Here is a 19,490-nt window from a genome sequence, read left to right as displayed (position 1 = left end):
TGGAGCTGAGTCCAGAAACAACCCTCCACGTTAATTCACTCTTTTCTGTAAACGGGGCATTTAGGATCTTTAGCTTTTTGGTTTTTTAAAAGATTTATCTATTTATTTGAAAGGCAGAATTATAGAGAGAGAGAGAGGAAGAGACAGAGATCTTTCATCTGCTGATTTGGTCCCCAAATGACCACAATGGCCAGAGCTAGGCCATTCTGAAGCCAGGAGTTTCCTCTGGGTCTGCCATGTGGGTACAGAGGCCCAAGCACTTGGACCATCCTCCGCTGCTCTCTCAAGCCCATTAGCAGGGAGCCAGGTTGGAAATGGAGCAGCCAGGATTCTAACAGGTGCCCACATAGGACGCCAGCACTACAGGAGGCAGTTCTACCCGCTGTGCCACAGCGCTGGCCCCGGGATCTTTAATTCTAAAGTTGTTATTCATGGGCACTGTGAATTTTTGCATATTGAGTTTGATTTCACACCAGTGTGGAAACCACTTCAAATGCTGTAATCTGAGCAGTGTCATGAGAGACCAACCTCTTTTCTACTCGGACTTTTCTGGAAACACACGTTTCCCAGAAGTTGGGAACTATGACAGTCTTTATATGAGCTTAGAAAAATTATAGCTGCCCTTAACGTGTAATGTTTATGGGATGACAGATACTCTCCTTTATAGATATTTAATTATTGTTTAATCCTCACACAGCCTCCGAAGGAGGATTATTAGCTCCATTTTATAGGTGAGGACGTTGAAGCAGGAAAGAGGCAGGGGACCTTGCTCAAAGTCGTACAACTGCCTGAATCCAGGCAGCCTGACTCGGGCTGATGTTCTTAAGCCTTTCGAGCCACGACCTCCCTGAAAGTGCAGAGAGAGGATTCCCAGCTGTATTTAAAGACTGTCCTCTGCCGGGCCCTCCCCTTGCTGTGTTCTGCCATGCAGCTGGTGGTTGGTACATGGCCTTGGCCTGGGAACCGGTTGCCCCCCTTGCCAAGAGATGAGAGGAATCTGCCTTCCCCAGACAGAGGGACAGAGGGAAGCAGGCCAATTGAGCAGGTGGAGAGCAGGGAGGGGAAGCACATTTCAGTCCTGGCTTTGTGAAAGGCTGTGCCATTGCACATGTCTCTCTCTCTCTCAGCTTGCTTCCGTGTTTTTTTGTTTTGTTTTTTTTTTTTGTTTTTTGTTTTTTGTTTTTTTTTTGGACAGGTAGAGTTATAGACAGAGAGAGAAAGGTCTTCCTTCCATTGGTTCACCCCCCAAATGGCCACTATGGCCGGCGCTGCACTTATCCAAAGCCAGGAGCCAGGCGCTTCCTCCTGGTGTCACATGCAGGTGCAGGGCACAAGCACTTGGGCCATCCTCCACTGCCCTCCCGGGCCACAGCAGAGAGCTGGACTGGAAGAGGAGCAACCGGGACTAGAACCCAGCGCCCATATGGGATGCCGGCACCGCAGGCGGAGGATTAACCCAGTGAGCCATGGCGCCGGCCTCTCGGAGCTTTTTAACCCTGCAAGGGACTTCTCTCAGGCTGTGGTTGCCCTGGCGAGTCTGCCAGATCATTTGGGGAAAACCTGGAAAGGGAGAGAGTGAGGAGATGTTGAAAACATGCTAGAATTTTGTTTCTGTAAAATCACACCCTGGTTTAAGTGTGGGATTAGGTTTTGGCTGTATAGAGGGAGGATTTTATTATAATTTACTATAATCTAAAAGATTAATTCAAGGGCAGGCCCTCGGTGCTGTGGTTGAGATGCCCGTGTCCCACATCAGTGCTGGGTGCTCGTCCTGGCTCTGCCCCAGGCCAGTTTCCTGCTGGTGTGCAGCCCAGGAGCAACAGAGGATGGCTTATGTAGTTGGGTCCCTGCACCCACCCTGGATTGAGTTCCTGGCTCCCGGACATTTGGGGAGTGAACCAGTCCACTTGCACACACGCACTCTCCTCTCTCTCTCTCCTCCTCTTCCTTCTCCTCTCCCTCCCAAATAAAATAGTTTTTCCAGTGGTAAAATAAAGTCAGTGAGCAAAGCAACTACCTGGACCAGGAGACAGAAAACTAGTTTCAGACGTTGCTCTGTCACAAATGGACAATGTAATCCTGGACATTTCCCCATTTGTTTAAGGAGGTATTAGAAATGAATGTCTCTGAGTATCTTGCAGTTCCTAAACCTTCTGTGACCTTCTGCCCCATGGTACAGCTAAGCCCCAAGCACCTGCATCTTCCCACAGGCCTCCCCATGCATGAGAAGTAAAGACCAGAAGCCACTGGCTCTCCCTGGATGTGTCCCGCCTTGGGACTGGACTTGGCCAGCATTGTGCTGCCCCTCCCTGGGAGGTGGGCTCTGGGGCCTGGGAGATGGGGCCTGGATGGCTGCTGTGTGAATCATTCAGTCTGGCCCTGCCAAGGCCACCACAGGCAGGACTCAAAATTCAGTAAATCTATAGCAGGCCAATTTTTAAGTTGATGATTTTATATGGCCCACAGATGATGTTACAGATATCCAAATGGAAGAAAAAGGCTCCCACCCCTGCTTTAGAGGGTCAGAAACTTTCAGCAGCCTGCCTTGCAGAGGAAGTGCCAAAGCCCTGGGCAAGCAGGTACCTCCGTAGCACATCCTGAGAGGCCAGGCACAAAGACTCCCATCTCCACATTGTCCCCGTGCACACCTGTGCAGGAAGGGCAGGGCCACAGCGGGTGTGTCCCCTCAGTCACGGCTGGGGTCTTCCCAGTGACAGTCTTCTCTCTGCTTTGTTGATCCTGGCGCCTGGCAGCATTGTGAGCCCGTGGTTGCGCAGCCTGTGGCTCTGTGGCGTGTCTGATGTGTGTTCCGTGGCGTCTCACTTTCACTTGCAGTGTAACCAGATCCACCATGGCCTTCGCTCTGGCATTGTGGTCCTCGGCAATGGGAAAGGCGTCATCCGGAATAATCAAATATTTTCCAATAAGGAGGCCGGCATTTATATCCTGTACCATGGAAACCCAATCGTGAGGTATGTGCTGCCGTCCCTTGGCTGTCTCGCTGGTCAGTGGCCCCGTTGTCCTCTGCCCTGTTTCCTGCACTCCCTCTTTCCTCATTTGAAAATGACTGTGCACGTGCAAGGGAAGCAGACACTTGCCTCATCCCACTGCAGTGGCACAGCTGCCTTGGTGCTCTGTCCATCCACAGATGTCACTGGGCACCTCTCCCGAGGGCTGACAGACGTGGGCAAGGACCAGGTCTGATCCCTAGGAGGACTTCCATGTACAGACATAGTCTGGGTCAGGGGTGCTATGGCGATGTCCACTCACTGGACAGCTACTGTCTGTTGATGGTGGCCTCCTGGGAGGCTGTGTTAAGATCCTGGAGCTACGTCGGCCTAGCATGAGAGTGTGCTATGATGAGTTAGTGATGTGAGTCGTAGCTGGGAGGAACAGCGGCAGTACAGGGACCCTGTGTCTGCCATCCCACTAGAGGATGGGGCAGACTGGCAGACTCCATCCCATTGCTTCCAAAAGCATTCTGACTGGGTGGATGTGGGAAGGCCTCAGTTAGGAGGTTGCATTAGAGTCACACTTTGGACTATGGTTAGGACTTGGAATCTCATAGAGCCGGTGAGGGCAGGGGCCATTCCTAAGAAAGGAAACCACATGACCCGGGTTGCAGGTCAGCAAACAGTCCCCCATGGCTCAGGAACAATCCTGATAAAAATGGTGACATTGGTGTACGTTGAAAGTGTCCTAAAATAATCTTGGGCCCCATGTCACCGCTGTGTGACCTTATACCCCCATGGCACAGCAGAGTAGAAAGTGATAGACAGGCTTGGGCCAGCTGGGAAAGGCCTGATGGCAACCAAGCTGAGGACAGTGGAGTTTATTCTGTCTACACGGTGGGTGATTACTGTTTTTTTTTTTTTTTTTAAGATTGAATTATTATTTCTTTATTTGAAAGACAGAGTAAAAGAGGGAGAGGAAGAGCGAGAGAAAGCCTCCATCTACTGGTTCACTCTCCAAATACCTGCAACAGCCAGGACTTGCCCAGGCCAAAGCCAGGATCCAGGAACTCTCCATGTGGATGGCAGGAACCCAAGTACCTGGGCCATTATCTGCGTCCTCCCAGGCATATTACAGGAAGCTGGATCAAAAGCAGAGTAGCTGGAACTTGAGCCAGGCACTCTGATATGGGAAGTGAGTGTCCTAAGCAACAGTTTAACCCACTGTGTCACGACGCTGGCAGCCACTGAGCAGAGGCCTCCCACGGGTGTGTCTGTGCCCTAGGAAAATACTTGGTATTTGGGACAGCGTTGTGGTGTAGTGGATTAAACTGCCGCCTGCATTGCAGGCGTCCCATATGGGCACTGGTGTGTGTCCTGGATGTTCTACTTCCGATCCATCTCCCTGCTAATGTGCTTAGGAAAGCAGTAGAGGATGGCCCAAGTGCTTGGGCCCCTGCACCCACATTGGAGACCTGGATGAAGCTCCTGACTCCTGACTCCAGCCTGGGTGAACCATTGTGTCCATCTGGAGAGTGACCCAGTGGGTGGAATATCTGTCTCCCTCTCTCTGGCTCTCTCTATCCCTCTGTAGCTCTGTTTCAAATAAATTCAAAAAAAAAAAAAAAAAAAAAAAAGCTGGCCATGATATGCAGCAGATCTTCCAAGGTTTCCTTGTATTCTGTGTGTACTTTTGTGGCCTTTATCACTTTGGAAAGTGACTTTTTTTGATATACCATAATTTCTAAGCCAGTTCTATTATTTTTAGGCAGATGTTGTCTTTCTACTGCTAGACACTAGCTTATTGATAGTAATTTGTGTTCATAGAGCTATTTTCCCTTCTATTGCCTTAAGGGTATATGTTTGTATGTATATGTGTTGATTGATATGTGATTTATTTGTTTTGTTTTTTTTTTTTTTAAAGAATTATTTATTTACTTGAAAAGCAAAGTTACAGAGAGAGACAGAGAGGTCTTCCATCTGCTGATTCACTCCCTAAATGGCTACAGCAACCAGAGATGGACCAGGCCAAAGCCAGGAACCTGGAATTCCATGTGGGCAGCAGGGGACCCAGTACTTGGGCCATCATCTGCTGCCTTCCCAGGCCATTAGCAGGGAGCTGAATCAGAAGTAGAACAGCCGGGACCTAAACCGGCACCCACATGGGATGCCAGTGTCACAGGTTACAGGCTAACCTGCTGTACCACAGCACCAGCCCACATATTGTATATTTAACACAGATGTAAGTTAGTTCATATAAGGGGCCAGCAGCATAAAAACTGTATCAGCTCAGTGTACTCCATGGAGCTCACCGTCACCTGCACCACCACGGCAGCCTCCCTGGGTCTCCATGCCACATGCCAAACCAGCTCAGCCACAGTTTGGGCTGAGTGTGGGGGAAGGGCATGTGGGGAGCTGATATTTGCTTAAAGGAGAAACAGGATTTTATGGCTGGGAAAGGCATTCGGGCCCAGTGGCAGCGAAATTCAGAGTATGTAGAGACACACGATCCTCTGGGAGACGGTGCAAGGACAGCTTGCTGCCAGAGCACACAGGGCCCAAATGCCAGCTGCGGGAGGCAGAATACTGACTCGTCCCCGGAACCAGAAACTGCTCTCCTTGACCCGGCAAGAGGAGCTTTGTAGATGGGATCGGATTAATCAGGGACTGACTCTGGATTATCGCATGGTCTCAGTAGAGCAGCAGAGGTCCTCGTAAGAAGGGAGCAGGAGGAGACGGCAGAAGCAGAGGTCAGAGTGATGAGGCCACCAGCCAAGAAATGGGGCCAACCTCTAGACGCTGGAAGTGACAGTGAACCAAGTCTCCTCATTGGACTTCTAAACTCCTGCCCTGGGAAACAAGTTTGTGCTGTTTTGAGCCACTAGCACCGTGGTAGTTTGTGATAGAAACAACAGGAAACTAATACACCCGGCTTCTTGGTTTGGACCTCACCTTGTGGTGCTCGGGAACCGCTGGAGGGCTTGAATGAGGAATAGCGTCATCAGATCAGTGACCTGGGTTTTAAAACATCATCACCTTGAAAGGAAAGGTTGTGTGCTTTCTTCCAGCAGTTCTTTGTGATGGGGAGCAGGAGTCTAGGGGAGGATTCAGAAGGAAGACTGAGATCCATCCCCACAGTGACCTGCAAGGAGAAAACCACAGCACATGTCTTTGCCACTGAGATTTATGGAACCTGTTGTGCTTTTCTTTTTGCCTTGGCTACAAGGAAGCACAGGGCTCAGCCTGCTCACCTGCAGTAAATGTCCTGTCCTTGGTTGTTGGTGCTCCAATCGGTCCCCTTCTAGGTGTTGTCTATTTCTCCTTTATTTTGCCTTCTCGGCGTACAGGTTTCTCCGAGTGGCCATGATCTTTTCTGGAAGTGAGATTTGTACTAAAAACGGATCACCCGAGTGGGCGTTGATGCAGCAGAGAACATGCTGCTTGGGACTCCTGCGTCCCTTATTGGAGTGGCTGGTTCAAGTCCTGGCTCTGCTTCCATCCGGCTTCTTGCTGCTGAGCACCCTGGGAGGCAGCAGCTGGTGACTCGAGTCTGAGTCTCTCCCACCCACGTAGGAGACTCGGATTAAGTTCTGGGCTCCTGGCCTTAGCCTGGCCTAGTCCTGGCTATTGCAAGCATTTGGGAAGTGAACCAGAGTATGGACAATCTCTGTCTTTCTCCCTCTGTCATTCTTCCTTTCAAATAAAATGAGGGGGGGGGGGGGGAATATACGAGCCATGCATTTGCTGCCTGTGGCCCAGCTGTCTAAGATGTGGATATGGCATGCTGCAGCCCAGGTACCGCATCTGACTGAGAATGCTAGAAACCCGCGGGAACTATCAGATGATTGAAGTGACCAGACCAAAGCAGACTCTTCAAATCTGAGTTTAAAAGAAAGGGATAATTTTGCTTGTTAAACTCCAAAATACATAGATGGAGTTGGCACTTGGCCTTCCCAACATCAACATAATTGTCCATCTTCATCCCCAGGAAGTCATTTGGATCCTGCCCAAGCAGTGGGAACACTTGGCAGACTCCTAATCAGTGAGGTGCCGTGGAGGGCCAGGCCTGTGTTAGGCCCTGAAGGCCCAGATGAGTGTTCGGAGCTAGGTCCCTCAGGGCAGGGCCCTTCTGGTGGGGAAGGGCATTATGGCATTCCTGTTAGTAAGGATGACAAACAGCCAGCGTGTGTCCTCTGGGGACAGCCCAGTACTGTTGATGTCAGGGGTGACTTGCTTTGTCTTTGCGGACAGTGAATCTGGGGTGCAGAGACTTGCATTGGTAGTCGGTGGAGTTGTTTTTCAGATGTATTTATTTATTTACTTACATGAAAGATGGACTGAGAGAGTTCTGTCCACTGGTTCATTCCCCAAATGTTCGCAACAGCCAGGAACTCCATCTGGGTCTCCCACTTGTGTGGCAGGGGCCTAAGGAATTTGGCCATCTTCTGCTGCCTTCCCTGGAGCATTAGCAGAAAGCTGGATCAGAAACAGAGGCTGGGGGCCAGCGCAGTGGCATAGTGAGTAAAGCTGCCGCCTACAGTGCCAACATCCCACATGGACACCGGTTCGGTTCCTGGCTGTTCCTCTTATAATCCAGCTCGCTGCTATGACCTGGGAAAGCAGTAGAAGATGGCCTGAGTCCTTGGGTCCCTGCACCCACATGGGAGACTTGGAAGAAGCTCCTGGCTCATTGCTTCAGATTGGCCCAACTAACTCTACTTTTGAAATAAAGAAATCTTTGAAAGAAAGAGAGAAAGAGAGAGAGAAAGGGAGAAAGGGAGAAAGAGAGAAAGAGGCAGTCCTCGATTCCAGACACCCCGATATATGAGATGCTGGCATCGAGCGGGCAGCTTACCTCAGTGCCACACGCCAGCCCCACTGCATTGCTTTGAGGAACTCATTGCCCAGGCCTGCATGTGGCAGTGAGGGTTGTGTGGCTCTCTGAGCCGGCACATGTCCTCGCACAGCTTGCATCCGCAGGCTACTGCCTGTAAGATTTCACAGGCACTTCTTGTTTCTGTTTTTGTTTTTAAGATTTATTTATTTGAAAGGCAGAGATACCGAGAGAAAAGGAGAGAGAGAGAGAGATGATCTTCCATCTACTGGTTCACTCCCCAAATGGCCACAACGGCCAGGACTGTGCCAGGCCAGGGCCAGGGCCAGGAGCCTCTTCAGGGTCTCCATTGTAAGTGCAGGGGCCCAAGCAGTTGGGCCTGCTTTCCCAGGCACATAGCAGGGAGCTGGAGCTGGATCTGAACCAGCGCCCATATGGTATGCTCGCACTGCAGGTGGAGGCTTGGTCTACTACACCACAGCACCTGCCCAGCTCCCAGGCACTTTGCCAGTGTTCCTGAAACCCCCTGTCAGAATCTGGTGTTCTCCTTTTAAGCATGAGGAGTGACTTGGCTGCAAATGGGAGACTGTGCCTTCGATACAGGCAGAGTCTAATTCACACTTGGGACACACAGCCACCTAGGAACTCTGTGCCACCGAGACTTCACCCGTGACCCGGGAACCATGAAGGCATCAGTTTAAAGTGGTGTTTAGGGGCAGGTGTTGTGGCCTAGTGGCTTCAGCTGCCACTTGGGACACCCACATCCAGTATTGGAGGAGTGCTGGTCTGAGTCCTGGATACTCGGCTTCCACTCCGGGAGGCAGCAGAGGGTGCTCAGGCCCTGGGACTCTGCGATATAAATGAGACCTGGACAGAGTTCAGGCTTGGCCCATCCCTGGATGTTGCGGGCATTTGGGGAGTGAACCAGAAGATGGAAGATCTCCTCTGTCTTTCTCCTCCTCCCTTTCTCCCCCTCTCTCTCTCTTTTTTCCCCCTCCCAATGGTCTGCCTTTCAAGTAGATGAAAATAACAAACATTAGAGCCACCTATAAACTAATAAAGTGGTGTTTATATGTAGTTGGTAAGAGGCTGTCCTGGTGCTTGTGTGGGCAGTTGTGGATTTGGTGTTGGTCTGCCCGTCCCAGGGACAGTAAAAGATTTCTAAATACTTGGCTTGTGGGGCTTTGGGCAGTGCTTTAGGTCTCTGTGGACTCAGCCATAAGGAAGCCCCCAGGAAAGGCGGTCATGTTAAAGCAGACACTGGTACCCTGGGCTCACCTCTCTCTTGTTCTCATCTGTTTCAGTGGGAACCACATCTTCAAGGGCCGTGCTGCTGGCATAGCTGTGAATGAGAATGGCAAAGGCCTCATCACAGGTATGGGATGGGCTGGGGGTGGGGCCTCCGCCAGCCAAGGCCGCCAGCAACCTGGCCAGCGTCCCCGGCCTCGCCACAGACTTTGTTCTCTTTCTCTGTCTCGTGGGCTGGCCCTCAGGGACGCCTGGGCCACCTTAGCCGTGGGAAGGCCTAGCACAGGGCCGGTCTCTGCCCTTTACCAGGCCTAGAACTGGAAGATCTCGCCTGGCAGTGTCGTGACTCTTGCAGAAGCATTGATGCCAGGCCACCTGGCTGGGTCCCGCCCTCCGCTGTGGATGCACCTCCCCTGCTCCGGCGAGCCCTCTCTGCCTGGCCAACTCCTCACCCCTGGGTCTCGGCCTCAGAGTCACTTCCTAGGCGCCCTCCCCGTGCACACAGCCGCCCCAGCCTGTCCTGCTCAGTGTCTCAGCGACCTGTCTTGTCCGCCGCCTGTTTCAAGGCTTAGATTCCACAGGCTGAGGATCAAGCCTCGTCCGTCAGTGGAGCCTCAGCACAGAGCAGAGCCAGCCTTAGGGTGTGCGCGGGAGTTGGACACCCCGTGCCAGCCTTCTTCAGACACTTGCTGAGCACACACTGCACGCAGGTCGTGTTCCAGGGGCCGGAGATGCAGCAGTGAGCGAAGCAGACACCATCTCTGCTCTTGGGAACTGCATCTTAGAAGGCAGAAACCAAAAAATAAAACCTTGATGTGAGCGAGAAAGGGCCTGTGTGAGGGCAATAAGTGCTCGCCGGGTCGTTAAAGCCAGGTGGTGGTCCGTGCCGTGGCTCATTAGGCTAATCCTCCGCCTGTGGCGCCGGCACACCGGGTTCTAGTCCCAGTCGGGGCACCGGATTCTGTCCTGGTTGCCCCTCTTCCAGGCCAGCTCTCTGCTGTGGCCAGGGAGTGCAGTGGAGGATGGCCCAAGTGCTTGGGCCCTGCACCCCATGGGAGACCAGGAGAAGCACCTGGCTCCTGCCTTCGGATCAGCTCGGTGCGCCGGCCGCAGCGTGCCGGCCGCAGTGGCCATTGGAGGGTGAACCAACGGCAAGGGAGGACCTTTCTCTCTCTCACTGTCCACTCTGCCTGTCAAAAAAAAAAAAAAAAAAAAAAAAAAAGCCAGGTGGTGAGGGGCTGTGTGGTCGGAGCAGGCCCTTGGAAGGAGCTGGCCCAAGCCAGAATCTGAGTGCCAGGAGGGAGCCCAGGAAAGAGCCTTCCTCAGGGGGCTGTGGAGCAGACCCAGCAGGCCCCAGATTGGCGCGCGTGCTTGTGGGATGGGAGGGCGGTGAGCGAGGGGCAAGGGGCCAGAGGTGGGGCTGCTCTCCTGAGTCTTTGCACCCAAGTCCCGGGAGGTCAGGAGTCTGGCCTACCACAGCGGACAGCAGCAGGATCTGGGGCGCCCCTGTCTCTTCAGTGCGCTCCCGCAGGAGGAGGAAGAGGAGGGTTTGGTCAAAGCACAGAGCCGCGGCAGACAGGCAGGCTAGCGCTTTGGCTGGCGTTGGGGGAGGGCTGGACGCTGCCTTTTGGGCTTTGTGGGCCCCGGGGAACAGCAGCTTCCGGGGAATGAGAAGCACCCAAGCCACAGACAGACGCACTGCGAGGTGCTGACTGCCGGCCCGGCCGGGTCTGTGTATGCTGTCTGGAGTGCCCCTTCTAGCTGTCCACGCCCCATTGCCGGTGCCAGAGATGGCTCTTGGCTGTGGACCTCATTCTCTGCCTGTCTCTGTAGAAAATGTCATCCGTGAGAACCAGTGGGGCGGCGTGGACATCCGCCGCGGAGGCGTCCCCGTACTCAGGAGCAACCTCATCTGCTTTGGCTACTCCGACGGCGTGGTCGTCGGGGACGAGGGCAAGGGCCTGATAGAAGGAAACACCATCTATGGTGAGCGGGGGTTCCCAGGGAGGGGGCCGGAAGTCCCGAGAAAGTCACCGGCTTCCTGGGACCCCAGGGAACGCCTCGGTCTCGGTCACACAGGCCTCACCGGCTGGGAGCCCCTCCCATCAGCCCCAGGGGCCAGCATAACAGAGCCATACCTCCCTTACTCCCACTGAGGACGGCCACAGGCAGCTCTGACCTGGGCTCCGGGCTCCTCTGTGAGCCAGAGAACCGAAATGCATATTATAAAAAAATTGTGTGTGGGTTCCAGGTGTCTTTGCACCAGAATAGATTTATTTTTAAATTCCATTTTCCCTGACTTTTTGAAGTACCCTCATTTACCAAGAAAACAAGACACTCACAGAAAACTGCTCCCCCTGTCGGGGGCTTAGAGCAGGCTCTTGTCTCCTGGATGGTGCCCAAGGTACTGAGAACACTTCTCGGGCCACCTCTGCACACATATCACACACATTCCTCACGCCTGCCACCTGCCGCCTGCCTTAGGTACCGCTGTCAGCCCGCCAACATGGGGCATGGAGGGCTTGCTCACCCGGTCAGGGTGCCACGCCTAGGAAGCCGGCGGCTGGAACACAGACGGAGGCCGCAGCCTCAGAGGGGTGGGGTTGGTGGGGAGGGGTTGGCTGTACAGTGACAGTGCACGCGCCCCTGCTCTCAGTGTGGCCTTGACAGTGGTCAGCAGCACTCACCCTGTGGAATGGTCCTAGCCGCTGCAGTTGAGCTGATCCCTCTCGCCAGCCAGGCCAAGGCCATTAGCCAGTCAGGGCCTCTGTCCCCCAGGCCAGTGCCTCTTTGCTCCCCGCTTGCAGGGACACTGGGTGCTACCTCCCCTGCCGTTGGGTGCCAGTGACCGGCTCTTGGTTGTCCTAGCTAATAAGGGCTGTGGCGTGTGGATGATGTCATCCAGCCTGCCCCACGTCACCAGCAACCACGTCAGCTACAACGGCCTGTATGGGGTGGCAGTGTTCAGCCAGAAGGATGGCGCCAGCGAGTTCCCTGGAGGCCACGGCGCCCAGGAGAACTTCAGCGAGGACGGGGACGCCATCCTCTGGGAGCCGGAGCTGGAGAAAGACGACGACCCACTGCGCCGGCCTGTCACCGTGGCGCTGGTGGAGTCCAACAGTGTGAACCATAACGGAGGTGAGTGCCTCCCACTACATCCACTCAAGAACCCTCCCTGGCGCCCCACACCTCCAGAGCTACTGCAGAGTCTGCCCCGCCCCGCCCGGACCTGCCATACCCTCTTCCCAGCAGGTCCACGTGCCAGGCTCCCGTGCACACACAGTGTCCGAGCATAGGCAACGCCAGCACCCCGGCTCCCTTCCCTGACTTCTTTCAGACACATATTCTTTCTCTTAATAATACAAGTTACAGCCGGCGCCACGGCTCACTAGGCTAATCCTCTGCCTGCGGCGCCGGCACACCGGGTTCTAGTCCCGGTCGGGGCACCAGATTCTGTCCCTGTTGCTCCTCTTCCAGTCCAGCTCTCTGCTGTGGCCCAGGAGTGCAGTGGAGGATGGCCCAGGTCCTTGGGCCCTGCACCTGCATGGGAGACCAGGAGAAGCACCTGGCTCCTGGCTTCGGATCACCACGGTGCACCGGCCGCAGCCTGCCAGCCGCAGCGGGCATTGAGGGGTTAACCAATGGAAAAGGAAGACCTTTCTCTCTGTCTCTCTCTCACTGTCCACTCTGCCTGTCAAAAAAATAATAATAATAATACAAGTTACAGAGTTTCTCTTACGAAGAAAATACAACGGTAGGGAGGCACGGGGCTGGCGCTGTGGCATAGCCACCTGCAGTGCCAGCCTCCCATTTGGGTGCCAGTTCATGTCCCAGTTGCTCTTCTTCTTAGCCAGCTCTCTGCTATGGCCTGGGAAAGCAGTAGAAGATGGCCCAAGTCCTCAGGCCCCTGTACCCGTGTGGGAGACCAGGAAGAAGCTCCTGGCTCCTGGCTTTAGATCAGCTCAGCTCTGGCTGTTGCAGCCATCTGGGGAGTGAACCAGCGGATGGAAGACCTTTCTGTCTCTCTCTCTCTCTCTCTCTCTCTCTCTCTCTGCCTCTCTGTAACTCTTCCTTTCAAATAAAATAAATCTTTAAAAAAAAAAAAAACAACCAGTAGGGAGGCAGACTCCAGCTCAGTATGGGAAAGAAAACAAACGGGTACATTTCCTGGCGGGTGGAGCTGGCGGCCGTGTCTGCGTGGAATAGGCGGCTCTCGTCTCCACGAGGGGGGAAGCTTGGCAGAGGCCCAGGCAGAGCCGACTCAGGCTCGCTCACCGGGGCGTGTGATTCAGGGCAGACTTGCCCACCCGTGTTGTCAGGGCTGACTCTGGGACCACCTTGTGCTCTCCCTGCCCGTAGCCTCAGGACTCTACGTCCAGAGCAGCGAGGCCCTGCACGTCACCGCCAACGTAATCCATGCCAATGGCGACCGGGGCATCACCGTGGCCCAGAGCAGCCAGCTCACCCGCGTGGCCAACAACAGCATCTCTTGCAACCGCCAGAGTGGGGTCAAGGTCGAGGCCCAGTGCAAGGTGGAGCTCCGGGGAAATGGCATCTATGACAACAGAGGCCACGGCGTCATCACCAAAGGCGACAGCACAGTCGTCATTGAAAACGACATCATCGGCAACCGGGGCAGCGGGCTGCAGCTGCTGCCCAGGTCCGACACCAAGGTGAGGGCGCGTGCACGGCTGCGGCATGTGCCCGACACCAAGGTAGGGTGTGTGCATGGCTGTGTGACACCAAGGTGAGGGCGCGTGCACGGCTGCGTGACGTGTGCCCGACACCAAGGTGAGGGCATGTGCACGGCTGTGTGACATGTGCCCGACACCAAGGTGAGGGCGTGTGCATGGCTGTGTGACGTGTGCCCGACACCAGGGTGAGGGTGTGTGCATGGCTGTGTGACACCAAGGTGAGGGCGCGTGCACGGCTGTGTGACGAGTGCCCAACACCAAGGTGAGGGTGTGTGCATGGCTGTGTGATGTGTGCCCGACACCAAGGTAGGGTGTGTGCACAGCTGCGGCGTGTGCCCGACACCAAGGTGAGGGTGCGTGCACGGCTGTGTGACATGTGCCTGACACCAAGGTAGGGTGTGTGCACAGCTGCGGCGTGTGCCCGACACCAAGGTGAGGGTGCGTGCACGGCTGTGTGACATGTGCCCGACACCAAGGTAGGGTGTGTGCACAGCTGCGGCGTGTGCCCGACACCAAGGTGAGGGCGCGTGCACGGCTGCGGCGTGTGCCCCTCTGCCCAGCGCAGAAGCACGAGCTCCCAGCTCTGCAGGGGATGCCGTCCCTCCTGCCAAGACGTGCCCCTGGATATGCCAGTGGGGCCGCACATAGGAAGGGACGCGCAAGCTGGGCCCTGAAGGCTGAGTGAGAGTTCACCCACAGGAGGCCGGGGGTGCTAGAAGCCTCCTGAGGCGTCTTCCTGGTCCCGGGTCGGGGTCAGAACTATTTCAGCTCCCTTCCCCAGGAGAATGATCTGTGCACGATCCGGCATGCAGCGGGTGCTTCATAGACATCCTGCCTCAGGGCCTTTGCACATGCTCTTCCACGTGCGCTGGAAACCCCCTGCCCCAATTTTCCGAGTCCTCCAGCTGTCTGAGGCGCCTCTTAGGACGTCGGGGTAGCTGCCCCTCGCAGAGCCCCTCTTCCCGCAGTGCCGTACACCCATTCCTTCGCCTGTCTGCCTGCGCCTCACACCGTGAGCGCCGAGCTCCGTGTGCAGACCTCTGCGCTGGGGCCATTGCACGGCTTCCCCGACGGACCCGGTCCCTGCCCTGGTGGAATCGGGCCCCAGAGGCTCTGGTCAGCTCTGCAGCTGCACAAGCAGTGACAGGCGAGGAGCAGAGAACTCCTCGACTTGGCTTCCGAGTGCTGTGGAAACAGGGAGCGAGGGCCACACCGCGGCCTCAGTTGGGTCTCAGCAGCCCTGGCTTCCGGCACCAGCTTCCTCTCTACCAGCCCTTGCACGTGGCTTCTTCCTGGAATAACTCGCCCTTGCTCTGCACCTGGTAACTCTGACAGCTAACACATCACCTCCTCCAGGAAGCTTTCCCTGGTTCCTCCAGGCTGGTCTTCTTGCTCTTCCTTGAGTTCCTTTGGCTCTCGGCTGACCTACCTAGCTTATTATTTTTTAAGATTTATTTATTTATTTGAAAGTCAGAGCCGGTGCTGTGGCACAGAGGGTTAAGCAGCCTCCTGCAGTGCCGGCATCCCATACGGACACCAGTGTCCTGATGGCTCCACTTCCAGTCCAGCTCCCTGCTAATGCACCCGGGAAAGCAGCAGAAGACAACAGATGTCCTTGGGCCCCATACTCCCGTGGGAGACCCGGAAATAACTCTTTCTCTTTTGTCTTTGTCTTTTTTTTTTTTTTTAAACATTTATTTATTTGAAAGCATTAGAGAGAAAGGAGAGAGACAAAGAGATCTTCCACCTGCTGTTTCACTCCCTAGCCACAATGGCTAGGGCTGTGCTAGGCTGAAGCCAAGAGCTTCTTCCAATCTCCCATGTGGGTGCAGGAGCCCAAGTACTTGGGCCATCTTCTACTGCTTTCCCAGGCTACAGCAGGGAGCTGGATAGGAAGCAGCGCCTATATGGGATGTCGGCATTGCAGGTGGCAGCTTTGTCTGCTACGCCACAGCCCTGGCCCCCACCCTGAATGTTTTACCACCTCGGTTTTATAGTTTACCATGTAAGTGACTCACTTGCCTGAGTCCCTGAGGTCTGACAAGCTGTGGCTGCCTCTCCCAGGTAATAAAGAACCGGATCCACTCATTCCGGGCCTACGGCATCGCAGTGCGGGGCCGCGCCAAGGCCCTGGTGCAGGATAACATCATCTTCCAGGGCAAGACCAGCAAGACCATCTTCCAGCAGATCACAAACAACCGGGACTGCGTCATGCAGAACAACAAGTTCCTGGTCTTCAGGAAGAAGTAAGTGCCCAGCGCTGCCCGAACCATGAGGTCGCTGGGGAGCCAGACGCAGGCCTAGTGACCCGGCTGCCCTTGCCCCGGCGGCCTGGCCAGAGAACTTGTACCTGACTCCCTGGGAGGGAACAGACCTGAGCATCAGGGTATTTGGTTTCATGTCTCATCTCTGCCAGGTACTGGCTGTGTGACTTTGGGCAAGTTACTGAGACACCTCTGAGCCTTAGTGAAATCTAGTTGTTACTATCTCCCCTTTTGGCACCAACTTGGGATAAGGTCAGATCTGACTATCTGTAGTTTCACAAAAATGCTAGGTGCTCTTCCTGCTGCAGTACTTGTGTCTAGTACCTCTGCCTCAGTTCCCAGTTGCCTCCCACTCATCATCCCCAGAGCTTCTCCTCCCATGTTCCCCATGTGATGGCATCACCAGCCCCCGGCTATAAAGCTTTGCCGCCTCTTGCTCCCCGGCACCAAAGTCCGCTCAGCCAGGTCCTCTGGGTTCTGCTTCTAGAGTATTCTTGCATCTGGCTTCTCTCCCCCAACCACTGCCAGTCTGATTAAGACCTAAGCACCCCTTACCCTGACCTCTGACACGTATTAGCAGTCCAGCTTGTTCTGATTGGTCAGAGCTTTGTGCAAAGATGGTGACGATGATCCCCTCCTGCCTGTGGGCCAGGCCCTAGTCCACCCTATCCTGTTTATTCTGCCGGGTTCGGTTTATCAAGTGAGTGCTCTGGGAGTGGTTAAGTATAGTGGTTAAGTCACCATTTGGGATGCACACTTGCTGTGCAAGTCTCAGTTTCTGACCCAGCTTCCTGCGAATGCACCCTGGAGGCAGCAGATGATGGCTCAGGTGCTTGGGCCCTGCCTCCCCTGTGAGACCCAGGTGGTGTTCCTGGCCTAGCTCGGGCTGTTGCAGGTACTGGGGACCCAACTCATGGCCATCATCTGCTGCCTTGCAGGAAGCTGGATTAGAGGCAGAGCTGGGACTCAAACCCAGGTACTGATATGGGATGCGGGCATCCTAGTGTTTTAACCCCTTGGCCAAGCACCCACCCTAGTCTCTAGCTTTGGTGGTTACGAACAAAGCTGCTGTGAACAGTCGCAGTCATTCAGCAGGCTGCTGGTCTTACCCAGATTCTTCCTGGAAGTGGGTAGGGAGAGCAGGGCCCATGGAGGGAACTTCTCCCAGAAGACCTGTGCAGAGTGGGGCGGAGAGCGGGCCTTCAGCCCCTCGGTGGGCGGCCTCTCGCCTGGGAGAGACCAGACCCAGGGACCTGCAGGCGTTCAGGCCTCACAGTTCCTGACTCCGGGTTTGCACCTCCAGGTCCGACACGTGGCGCCTGGTAAACCCACCTGCTCGGCCTCACCTTGAAAACCCCCTCAGAGGCCCCTCTGCAGGCCACAGCGGGCAGAAGGTCACGGCCATGGGGACCAGGATCACAGCGCGCGTGGAAGGCGGCTACCACAGCAACCGCAGCATCTTCTGCACCATCCTGTAGGGGCGCACCTGCCAGGGCTGAGAGACCAGCGCCTCCGCCTTGCCACCCCGAAAGCGCAGGCCCCAGCCTGCTGGGACTTCAGCTCCACAGCCCTGGGAGGAGAAGGGGCAGGAGCTGGCAGGTTTCGTGGAGAGCTGGGGACTCGGGCTTTTGTAGGGAAGCCCGCGTGACGTGCACCAACCAAGCCTCTTCTCAGGGAGAGACTCCAGTGGGGTGGAGACAGCTGCTCCTGGCCTGGGCCCCCTTCCCCTGACCCTAGCGCCCCCTCCTGGCTGCCTCTGCAGGCTGCAGCAGTGGAGTTTTCGCTTATTTAAGTAAGGTCTCTTAGACAGGGACAAGAACTTGAGGGAGGGACTTGGGGTGGAAGCCCCTCCTAAAAGCGCCCCAGGGATGACAGGGACCTCTTGCTGCCAGAGGCTCCCTTCCCTAGCGGCACAGCTGTGCAGGCAGGTGCTAGGTGGGCAGCCAAGGATGTGTGAGGCTCCTCTATTCTCAAGGAGCCCCCCCCTCCGACTCTGGGGGACATTAACCCTGTGCCTGCCCCGGGGGAGGATCCAAATCCCCAGTGAGTGCCCCCGGTCCCTGGCACGACCCTGGCTCCCGCTCTTGTGCCTTGGTTCCCACTCAGCCCCTCCCTGGCATGCCCTGAGCCCAGGCCCCACCCACTCCTCCAGGGTTGGCGGACACTGCCCTCCCCCGGCAGAGCCTCCCAGCCCTCTGCCCTCTCAGGGTCCTGAGCACTTTCTGCCTTGTCCTGGAGCTCCCGGGTCTGCCCGCTCACCGTGGGCTCCCTGAGCCGGGAGCCACACCTCACTGCCGGGGCTGTGGCCTCAGTGAGGAGAGGAAAGCCAGCTCCCAGGGGCTTCCTGAACTGTCCTGGGAATGCGGAGGCTGCGGTGCCAGGCGGGCTTGCCCCCAACGTGGGGAGGGGCTGGATGCAGGGCCAGCTCAGCCTGAACAGTCCCCCCACTTGGCCTTCTGTGCGGGACTGCTGCACCGCGCTGGGCAGACGGCTTCCCCGGCTGCTAAGGTCGGGTCCTCGGTGCTGCTGTTGGGTGGGCTGGGAAGGGGGGCTGGAGGGAGCCAGGAGTGCTGGCCTCTCCCCGGGACTCAGGCATGAGTGTGCCAGCCCTTTCTGTGCCCAGCACTGTCCTTTGCACTTGTGTGTGGTGGCCCCAGTGTGAGTCGCTGTACAAAATGCTGCCTTGATTATTTTGTAAGAAATGACTTTTCTGTGAACTTATACAAATCTTGATAACCAAAATAAAGTTCTATATTTTAAAAGGCACGTGTGGGGCCCTTCCTTGGTGTGAGTGCACACTGGCTCTCTGGGGCACCAGCTGCTGGCCCTGCACGGCCCCGCTCTCCCCAAGGCACATGCCAGCTCTGCCACCCCCTGGGCCCTAACTCACGCCAGGGCTTTGTGAAGGTCACCAGTAACAGTCCTCAGATGCACTCTTCCCAGCCTCACTGTCTCTGGCCACATCCACCGGTCACCTGAGAAGTTAGCACTCAGCATTTGTAAATCCACTTATCTTCTTTTTCATTAATAGACCATCTCTCAAGGTATCTTAGATGCCCAGAAAACCTGAGCACGTGTCCCTCTCTCTATGCTGAACACACTTGCCAAAACTAACTGTGGGGAGCAACCGAGACGAGACTAGACTAAATTACTGGAACTGCTAAGACTAATTCTATGCATCTGATCTCCCACCATATGGCGCTGAGAGGGAGTAAACAACTTCCACACAGCTGCCTCACCAATTCAACTAACAAGCTGCAGGAGCTGATCCTGCTTCTGATTGGAGGAGAGCAGCGTGCTCGGTGTGTGTGCAGCAGAGCACGGATTGGTGGAAGAGGACTATAAAGGAGGAGAGAGACAACATGCACCAGGAGCATCTGAGAGCGCCGGCTGGCGGTGTGCCGCTCCTCCACAGAAGCGGGGAAAGCGGCGGGGGTGCCGGCAGCTAACCCGGGAAGGGCCGGGCAAAGAGAACAGCGCAGGGTCCGGTGTGTCGTTC

At 55.5% G+C, this 19,490-nt stretch overlaps 1 protein-coding gene across 4 annotated transcripts in view; it reads left to right on the top strand.

Annotated features, from left to right (window-relative positions):
- The window catches only part of FBXO10 (F-box protein 10), a 52,771-nt gene extending 34,018 nt beyond the window's left edge, over window positions 1-18,753 (top strand). For all 4 annotated transcript variants that reach the window (XM_070054562.2, XM_051843964.3, XM_070054560.2 and 1 more), the window contains 7 exons: window positions 2,836-2,972; window positions 9,090-9,160; window positions 10,867-11,019; window positions 11,902-12,171; window positions 13,393-13,706; window positions 15,792-15,973; window positions 17,295-18,753. In XM_070054562.2, coding sequence (XP_069910663.2) covers window positions 2,836-2,972; window positions 9,090-9,160; window positions 10,867-11,019; window positions 11,902-12,171; window positions 13,393-13,706; window positions 15,792-15,973; window positions 17,295-17,469 — 1,302 coding nt within the window. In that variant the 3' untranslated portion in view covers window positions 17,470-18,753. The remainder of the gene's footprint in view (window positions 1-2,835; window positions 2,973-9,089; window positions 9,161-10,866; window positions 11,020-11,901; window positions 12,172-13,392; window positions 13,707-15,791; window positions 15,974-17,294) is intronic.
- Window positions 18,754-19,490: the final 737 nt, after the last annotated feature.

Source organism: Oryctolagus cuniculus, chromosome 1 (genome assembly GCF_051225735.1).
Source record: "Oryctolagus cuniculus isolate XC-2025 breed Fujian yellow rabbit chromosome 1, ASM5122573v1, whole genome shotgun sequence".
In the NCBI taxonomy this organism is placed as follows: domain Eukaryota; kingdom Metazoa; phylum Chordata; class Mammalia; order Lagomorpha; family Leporidae; genus Oryctolagus; species Oryctolagus cuniculus.
The sequence above is the reverse complement of the archived record's forward strand: the minus strand, read 5'-3'. Positions and strand labels throughout refer to the sequence as shown.